The 10,441-nt window shown below is 36.9% G+C and overlaps 1 protein-coding gene across 2 annotated transcripts in view; it reads left to right on the forward strand.

Moving 5' to 3' along the window:
* Window positions 1-10,110, forward strand: part of FAF1 (Fas associated factor 1) — a 303,693-nt gene extending 293,583 nt beyond the window's left edge. For both annotated transcript variants that reach the window (XM_073357756.1, XM_073357758.1), the window contains one exon: window positions 7,882-10,110. In XM_073357756.1, the coding sequence (XP_073213857.1) occupies window positions 7,882-7,965 (84 nt within the window). In that variant the 3' untranslated portion in view covers window positions 7,966-10,110. The remainder of the gene's footprint in view (window positions 1-7,881) is intronic.
* Window positions 10,111-10,441: the final 331 nt, after the last annotated feature.

Consider the following 10,441-nt stretch of genomic DNA (forward strand, 5'->3'; position numbering starts at 1 on the left):
TGGAGACCAGTCTCCTGGGGAGTGGAGACCCAAAACAGATGAGGAGCTTTGTAGAACTGGGACTGGCTGGGCAAGGGCACCAGTGACAAAGAGCTGATGGGGACTGGGAGTGGGATGGAGAATCCCAAGATATGAGATTAGGATTTGCTGAACAAGGAGATTGGGAATGACTGGGACAAGGAGCCAGCTGTGGGGGAGAGACTGGATTGGGACCGGGACTTTGAGGGGATGAGGCAGAAAGGGTCATACTTGGGAACAATGGGCAGAAGTCTGCCCACTAGAGCACATTCCTCTCCAGAGCATAGAGTAGAACCCAAATTTCCTGAGTGTCTCTATTCCTCTGCTGCTAGCAATGAAACCCACTGGCAAAGTGTCCCATTCACCTCTAATGCTGGCCCACATAAAGAATGATAACCTACTGCTGCTATCAGTTACTCTGTTAGCTCAAGTGGCAGAGGTGTGTGTCCTGGATCCCTCAAACCTGCTGATGACCCAGGTGTGTAGCTATATGACATCACATGGTGGAATTTCTTGTGGATTTTCCATGACAATTAAGTTCTTCTGAGCTAACCAGATCCAATCAGCAACTAAAATTCAAAGTTTAAGCACGAGAAGTGGGGTGATTTGAGCCTTTAACCTTTCTGACAGGCCAAATTCCCGTCTTCCCTTCTTATCCCTTATCAATCCTATTTGACTAGAATACTAGGCCTCCAGCAGAACCTTCCTTCCCTGTATCCAACCTTGCTTCTTATCCAACTCCATCTGTAGACAGAGTGCCCCAGCAGTGGCATAATGCACACTCCTCTCTCCCCACCTCCAGCCCCCTCCCCCCCAAATGTTCAAGTTGAAGGCATTAGCGCTTTGACCTCTAGTGATAAGGATTCAAAATCTTACTCATTAAATGCCATCAGATCAATAGGCTGGTTTCTATCATTTTTAATTGTAACATTTGTTATATTAGTCACATCCATGGACAAAACACTACCCATATCTCACCATGTACAGTATCGCTTGGATCATTCTTACTGTACATTATACTTTTATGCAAGATCAAACACTACATACTATAATTCTCACTACATGTCGTCCAATTGAAATCAGTGGTGCAAGAATTCCATTTAGTTCAGTGCAATAGGTCATCATAAAAGAAAGAGTCATACTCTGTGAATCTGCTTCCTAAACTTCTCCAGAACTTTGTGGAGTCTGTAACACACACAGGCTAACAGTTCATTCTAACTATTCTGCAACAAATCTACACAATGTAATGATATAATAAAGGGCAAGAGGGTGTGATCTAGAAGTTAGAACAAGGGCATGGGAGCCAGTACTCCCGAGTAGACCTGGATGAAATATTTCAGGCGAATATTTTATTCAACAAAAAATGCCGTTTCAATCAACCTAAAATTATTGGTGAATTTGACATGAATAGCTTCAGCCATTCACAAAACAGACAAAAGAGGTAGAGGTAGAAGAGGAGGTGGTGCTGCTGCCCCCTAGCACTTCCCCTATCACCTTTAGCCATGTGATTAAGGCACTCACCTGGGATGACCCAGGTTCAAATCCTTGCTCTGGAACTGACCTGAAACAGGCCTTTTCTATTCGCCAAAGCTTCTGAAAAAATTCAGATTCAGTTCAACTCAAACCAATTATATTTTCCCCCAGAACGGCCACTGAACTAAAAACTCAGTTATTCACCCAGCACTATGCCTGGGTTCTGTTCCCAACTCTGCTGCTGACTCACTGTGTACCCTTTGCCAAAAGACATAATCTTTCTATGCTACAGTTTACCCATCTGTCAAGTAAGGATAATAATACCTAATTCACAATGACCATTTTAATGTTTGTAAAGTGCTTTGAGATCCTTGGGTGAAAGTTACGATGTAAATGCAAACTCTTATTATTAACTTGTTTAATTTGCTCTGTCCAAAGTTGCTGAAAGCCACATATGTTGCGGTGGAACTATGCTGTAAAAATGAGCTATAGCAATACACGACTGCATAAAAAGATAAAACTTGCTGATGCCATTTGAATATGTTTGGTTTTATTTTTTAAAAAATACTAAAAGATCTAAGGACATCAAACACTGAGCAGATCTAACACTGTTTTGCAGTGCAGTAAAACCTCAGAGTTACGAACATCTTGGGAATGGAGATTATTCGTAACTCTGAAATGTTCATAACTCTGAACAAAACGTTATGGTGGTTCTTTCAAAAGTTTACAACTGAACATTGACTTAATACAGCTTTGAAACTTTACTCTGAAGAAGAAAAATGCTGCTTTCCCTTTATTTTTGTAGTAGTTTACGTTTAACACAGTACTGTATTGTATTTGCTTTTTGTGTGCATGTGTGTGCACGTGTGTGCTGCTGCCTGATTGCACACTTCCGGTTCTAAATGACATGTGTGGCTGACCAGTCAGTTGTAACTCTGGTGTTTGTAACTCTGAGGTTCTACTGTAATGCCAACCCCAAATGTTAAAAAATCACGAGCCAGGCCCCAAAAACTCATGATATTTGTTCAAAAATCAAGACCTGTTTAAAAATAATAAATATGTGGTTTCTTTTATTTGGATTCTGGTGTTGTAGCGGTTAGGGTTTACATGTTCAACATTTTCTCAGCAACTACAAGGGCTAGAAACTTACTTAAAAAACAAAACCAAAAAAAAAAAAGTTGAGATTTTCAAGTAATCACATGGCCCGAGCAGCTAAGGCTGGAAGAAAAGTCCCAAATATCACAAGATTCTCTATAAAATTGCAAAACTGAACAACACCCATTTTCGGTTTATTGTTGTTGTGTGTTGTGCTCTGTTGGTGTGCTCAGCTTTGTACAAAAGACACTACCTCTGGAGGAGGACGTGGTCTCCATCTTACTTAGCTTACCATCTAGAAAGACAGGTAGTCATATAAATCAGGCACATATGGCCTGGATAAGCAGGATCTATGGGCAGATCCTCAGCTGCCCACAGATTGTCATAGCTCCATAGCAAATTGTCATAGCTCCACTGAAGTCAATTTTTACCAGAAACCTATATGGATTTTGTGGGGGAAGGATTAGGAGTGTGGGGGTCAGGTTGTAGCGTATCTTTCTTTGATGTGTTAATATTGGTTATTGGATTAAATACACATCTTGGAAAAAGTATGTTGGATCTAAAATTTTGTTTTTAAAAGTATCCAGAAGTCAGGTACATATAGGTATAGTAACTCAGTCACTCAGTGTTTCCGGATTAAAGCATTTTGTTGTGAACAAGATGTGTAATGTTTTATTTGCCATGTTTTGCTAACTATGATACGATATAATGTTCCTTATTTTTAACATGACAGGTTTCTTTCATTCAAATTAAAACTATTTTCAAGTGAATTCAGCTAAACCAGATCTAATTGCATTTATTTCTGTAAAGTACACACACTTTATTTGTGCCCACAGTTGAACCTATTATCCAGATAACTCTCTTACACACAGAGATTATTATTTTAACAGGTAGAAAGGAGTCACTGTATTTGTTTGTGTGTCAGAGTGAAAATATAGTTTTTTAAACAGATTTAGTCCTTTACCAGGTGTGCATTTAAGTAATTTTCACTGCATTTATACTTAGGGGGATTAGGAAAGAGAGTAAAAGAACTCTTTGTGCATTTGATTCATGAAATGTATTCATGCGTGTGTAAGTAGAAGAGAGATTTGTGCTACTCAAGAATCGGATCCTTGTCCTAGGGTGTAGAGAGAGGTGAAGGGTGTGATATTTGCTGCTCAAGTACGTGTTATAATAATTGTATATTCAGTTCATTATTTTTAAATGACCTTCCTGGGCATTAAGCCATTTTTTTTCTTATCTCTTCCGTGCAAGGTTAGGGTGGGTAAGAAACCAGACCTTGTAAACAGTAAAATTGCAGCTGTACAGGATGCGAATGTGCAGTAGCAGTACACGTAGGTCAGTTCAGGTGAGCATGCCAATGCTGCAGAAAATGAATTTGGAAGGAAAAACTTTTTTTTGCTATAAAAAGATATTAAAATGTATAGAATATAAAACGCACCAATGAAAGTTATTTCCATAGAATATCATAATCTTGAGCACTTTAGTAAGCACATTATTGTACTTTAAGATGTACTTCAAGCTCCTGAACATCCAGTCCTGCTCCCATCACCTTTTCCCATTTGCGTCCCAACAAACACATCGTGTCAGACATAGAACCCTGATGGAGCATGAAGTCAGCTGACAGGGCCTTTTATACAATATATAAAAGGTTGCTCTTGTTTTATATCCCTTGGAATATAGAATAATTAAAACTTTGCAAAACCACTAAGTTATTTAAAAAGACATTTACCTGACTTCTTCATTGGGCCAACTCTATGCCCAATCTGCTTTTGTAGCCATGGGATATGTAACCATCATTTGAGTGTGAGCTAGTGACTGATATGGAACTAGATTTCATGGGATCTGAGAATAAAAAGAAAAAAGCAAGTAAACAAATGTACTGAATGCCTCATTTGAGGGGAATGTTGTAAACAGTAAGGCACTTCTGTGTGTGCTGAACCTTAAGTGCCTGAGTCTCATTGAGAGCAATGGGACTACTTGGGTGCTTAGGGTTAAGCACACGCTTAAGTTCTTCCCTAAATTGGGGCCATAACATGCTAGTCACCTTTAGATAATAAACAGGATTTCTGAACTCATTTTCTGTTCAGTTTAACATTTGTACTACACAGTAGTCTTCAGATGTATATATTACACACACACACACACACACACACACACACACAAACAAACATGTTGAATGAAAGACATTACATCAGAGCACAGTTTTAGAAGTGCCAGATTTTATTTTCATGTTGTATCAATGTAACAGATTATAAATTGAATTAATATAAAGAAATTTCTTTGGAGTTACACTGTGAAATAGCTATATAAATCTGGCTAAGCAGAATAAATCTCACTAGAAAGTGGGGTAGAGACACCAGTGTTAGTGATATTTCTTACAGGGCCTTTGATCTTGGTTGTATACTACTCTCTTGGTTTCTAATTCTAAAGATATTTTAAGTTACAAGGTGCTTTAGTTTAGTACTGTATTTAATCATTTATTCACCAGTTGAAGCATTTCTTTTGGTCAGAGGTGTGTTCACTAATAAAGCTTCTGTTCTTTTTGGTAAACAACATATTTACAAACCACAAATAACAAAAGTAGAAGCTGCAGAAGGGTTATGGCGTGATAATTAAGTACAATGGCGACCCATATGAACAGAAAATGCCACGGAGCTAAAACAAAGCAACAACAGCTTTGTTTGTTGACAGATGTAGGAGCCATATTGTTAGTTAATTGGGTAATGGTGTAAACATTTGCAAACTCTGCTGTCCCTCAGTGAATTAAAAAACAGCACACTGAAATCAAGGGTGAAAAGTGGCACAGGCTTCTTACTGCAGGTACTCAATGTTGCTTTTAACTAACTTCCCACATATAAAGAAATTGAGAAAAGGACATCGCTCCTCATTGTTATTAAGGTAACTGAAGTTTGCAAACCCAAGAGTTTTGATTAGGATGTGTATCATTAATTACACGCAAGTGAATAATAGGTTTCCATCTGGTTAGAGTCTGGAGGATAGTGTTCATTAACCCAGCGTTGCTTTTCAAATCCGTTTTTGCCTGATACAAACAAATCTCTCTCTCTCTCTCTCCACCTACATTTTCTTGCTTTTGCAATAAAGGAGTTGTGGGATTTGAAAAGAGAGAGGATCTAATTAGATACAGGTTTAAACTGAACAGAGAAATAAAATGGCTTCTCTCAGGTGCACTATACCTCTTGTGCTGAGAATTATAAAGCTCCCTATATACTCCCTTTCAGTGCTTAAATCCAATGGACTGTAGCAGAAGAATACTAAAGCATTAAAAATGCAACAAAGGTACTTAATTAGTATATTTCTGTAATCACAAACTTAAACGCACTACTTTGGCTGTTTTTTACATAACAGGTTTGCTTTCTAAGATAACCTTTCAATAATTTAAGCAGCATCTGTGCAGGAATGCATAATTGGAGTGTAGATAATAAGGATCTAAAATGAATTTTAATAGTCTGGTGTCTGTACATACTCTTTTTCTTCTCTACCATTCACTGTGGTATCTAAAACATAAGAAAATATATCCCAGCATTGCGAATTGAAAATGTGCATCCGTATTTTAAAGTTCCATTACATTCATCAGGGTGAATGAGACTGATTTTAAATGGGCTTAGAGAAGTGATAAGCACATTTTTTAAAATGTAAAAATAGTGAATTATCTGTAATTGCACAGTAAAACAGTGGCAATAAAGTTATTTGGAATAAACACTATAAAATTAAAGGGATACATCAACGTTGGTAGGTACAATATTTTACTACTTTAAAAAAAGATCTGTTTTCCCAATCCAGTCTGATATTTTGAAAACAAATTTTTCAGTAAAGTTTTTAATTGCATTTTAAAACTTCTAGTGTACCAGGATTGATAAGAGAAGCATACCATACCCAAACTGCATTCAAGGCAGAAATGAAAATTAAATACACTAGCTGTTAATTATAGTAATTTCTAATACCTGACACACTTGGGACGCTAGTATGTCACTGATTCTTTTTTTATTTTAAGCATTGATTTCTGTTAAGAGTACTCCTTAAAAACCAGTGGCATGGTATGGTCATACGTAAAACACTTTTTCCTTCTAAATAAGGCTTGTCTGTATGCATTTGTCATTGCTGTTTTAGCATAATGCTAATAATACAGTACTGTACTCATGAGCATACCCTAAATAACAAACCAGTATGCATGTGCAAAGAAAGAAGTAAAAAATGGGTTAGCAAACAGAACTAAAGTTCAAACTATCAATGAATTATTTCAAAGTAAAAAGTAGTGTTTAAATATTTATATCAAAACCTTGCCATTGTCCTTTTAAATGCCACAGTGGTGTTGTACAAAGCTGGATGTTACAACATACAAATGTTTGATTGAGAAGGCTGGGCTGTCCTCTCCACTATTTTGTGTATGTGAAACATTTCACTAGGAGGTATTTGTTGGTAAACTTCCATAGCTATAGAGACTGAGCCTAAATGCATGGATCAAGCCCGTATGTTGGACAGTTTCCAAGGCACTTGAGCACATACTACATTTCAGTAAAGCACTTAAGTACATGCTTAAATTTCACTAAAGTTACTTCAATGGGGCTTGAATGCTTTGTTGAACAGGGATGAGATTACTCACAGTTTAAAGTGAAAGCAAGTAGTAGCTGAAGGTGCTCAAAGCCATAACAGCCAATTTTAAAAGGCATTTAGGAACCTAAAGATGCTAATAAGTGCATAGTGGGGTTTTCAAAAGCGCTCAGGCACCTAGTTCCCAGTGATCTGCTTAGCTAGATGCTTATCTGCATCTTCAGGTTCCTAAATGCCATTAAAAATCTGGCCCTTTAATGCTTTGCTGAACCAGGGCTCAAATGGATAAAATATAAAGTCAATCCTACATTCTTGCACACTTAAATCTCCCCTTGAAGTAAGTGGGCATTTACGATGCATGTGAGCTTGTAGTCTGTTTGTGTCTCTCACCTTCACCCCCAGTGTTCCAGTAATCCTTTCAGAATAACATCCACTGTGACAAAAACAGATATCTTCATCCTGAGGATGATGAGGGAAAGTAAACAACTTTTCTCTGAGCAAATGTGTAGCATCTCTTTTTAAAAAAACGGAATCTGGTCTTTCACCACGGTACTGGGAATTCACAGAGCTCCCATTAGCACTAATGGGAATTACCTTTGTGAATCCCCCAGGCAAAAATCAAAACTGCTCCCCAGTGAACATTAATCTGTACTCCTGAAAATATACAGTTCAAAGGAAATCTACTTATACATGTCTCTTCAGATTTCTTTTTTATCTTTACAGGTGACTCAATTGGATCCAAATAAATCATTACTGGAGGTAAAACTGTATCCTCAAGAAACCCTTTTCCTAGAGGCAAAAGAATAGATCAAATCAGATTGCAGGACTCGTAATCCTTTGATAAGACAGAGGCACAGTGTTGGGAGAAAGGCTTCTAGCAAAACCACATTGTACTATCATCCAATTCAATGCAGTGTCACAACTCTGCCTCTTGCAAGAATTCTGAAAAAAGAATAAACCTAGCTACTTTAAAGTTTCAAATACATGAGTATATGTTTCCAAGCTCGTTTAAATGAGCAGAGGATAATATTCTGTTATGAACACTGAACATTACGACTCTGTTGCTCACTTCTCATCTGGCTTTTGTTATAATTAATGCACTGTTAAAATGTGAGTGATTGTTAAGTAGAATTTTTACTCCTCAAATGCCCCTTTTTCACCAAGAAATCTTGGACATTTCTGCCTGTACTTTTGACACTAGAATGCTGTATATTTGATATCTCGCTGAGCCAGCGCCCTCATATATATGCATTTTACTCTGTGTTTGAATTTCTACTTTGCCACCTAATTTGAAAAGGCAGAAAAAATTAAACGGGACATTCTCAGACATGGAAATTTAACAGTATTATAGTAGAAAGCATATAATTTTTTGTTGGTACTTTCTGACTTCTTTGATAAGATGTAAGGTTTTGTTTGAAGAATATAGTTTGACATATATGCAAGATATTTATTTACTGGTTCTGCTTTGGGTCTCGATTCTAATTCAGTTTAGGAAGTATTTTCCATTACATTGCAGTGTGTGAAACTGCTTATTGCATGATGTGAATATTTAAATAATGTTAGAAATGGGCCAGTACCAGAAACCTGGTATCTTGCCAACACTTCAGGAATCCGCTGATATTGAATATCAGCTGTTAAAAATCTTTCAAATACCAGATACAAAAGTTCTCTATTCCTCATTGTGGAAGAAATGGTAGTTCCCCCATTTTTGCATTTTTCCTTCTTTCTGGCACTTGTTTGTATCCTATTACTCTGCTGTTTCTAAAGCACCTTGTTTGTTTCACCAAATGATAAATATCTAAAGAGATGGTGTAATAAGAAATCTGCCTTATTATTGCACACTTTTTTGACATTTTAAAAAGAGATTACTGATCCCGTCTCAGATTAACAAATTCTAGTTCCATTGTCTGAAATGTGTGCACCAACTATCTGGTATCTGATATGGACAAATCTGGTACCTTATGTACCTAAACCATAGAATGAGCATACTGAAGGTTCAGACCATAACATACACTTGATGCCTAAACCTGCATCGAAACACTTTTGATCTGCTTTTTGTTTTATTCCTGGGCTTACTGTATAGCACACAGGAGCACTACAGAAACATCAGCTGCTAATCAAACTACTTGGAATATTATTTTTCACATTTTGTTTATACGTAACTCATGTTCTTTACCATAGCAGGTAGAATCCCAATTTGAACATTTTATACTAATCAGAAACTAACTGGACACACCTTAAGTCATTTTTTTTCTTTTGGAGGAATGGAAATATAAAATTAATGTATGACTATTATTAGGGTGTTAGTAAAGCTGATATATTGTTACCTACCAAAAACTGCAAACTTCAGAGTGGGGAAAGCCTTACTGTATCTTTATGATAATTCTGTAATTAATAATGCAGACAGCACATACTTTTAGAAGTGATGTATTCATGACAAGCTAAAGGTTTGGACGTGTAAGCAAATTTTAATCATCTGCAGTCCACAACACACACAATAGCAGCCAAATGAAAGGCAAATGTAAATGTAATGGAGAGCTAAATACAGACACTTCATTCTAAACCTTTGTACTGCTTCACGAGAAAAACAAAACAAAAGCGGACACTACATCTATTAAATCTAAATTTAACACAGGTTGTGAACTGGGGTGACACTGTTTACACAATCACAGTAACTTACACAGCAGGCATTTCAAAGTGATGCTTTAGTTCCCGCCCCCTCCCCCGATTAGCTCGTCATTGTTAAATTGGCTATTAAAGAAAGGAGTTGCTGAAATATTGCTGCACGTAGCAAAGTGACTTTTCAGTTAACTTTTTATATTTAATCTGTTCTGTTTAACTTTTGTTTGATCTCATCATGCTGTTTTCTCTCACTCAACTTTATTTCTGTATTTTGACTATATATTCTTTGATACTAATTTCATAAAGTTATTAAATGTGGCTTGAATATTTGTTGAACCTGTTGAAGTCAATGCTCCTGTGTTTTTTCCTAACATTAGTTTTGACAGTTTCTTCTCATTTTATTCATACCACAAAATACACTGGCATCATCAAAATGTGGTGGTGATAATTAAAACCCTTCCAAGTGGTGGCATTGCAGCCCTCTTCTAGTATATAAAACATCATCCTGCAAGAATGCAAACAAATATATCTATTTCAACAAAATGTTTATGATTTCGGTTGTAAGAGACATTGGGCCTCATTTTGAGTTGCAGCCTCCTGGGTTTGAGACCCCTTTCCAGATTAGGCCCATAATGCAAATTGATCCAGTGTGGAAACATTA

Source organism: Lepidochelys kempii, chromosome 8 (genome assembly GCF_965140265.1).
Source record: "Lepidochelys kempii isolate rLepKem1 chromosome 8, rLepKem1.hap2, whole genome shotgun sequence".
NCBI classification, from domain to species: Eukaryota; Metazoa; Chordata; order Testudines; family Cheloniidae; genus Lepidochelys; species Lepidochelys kempii.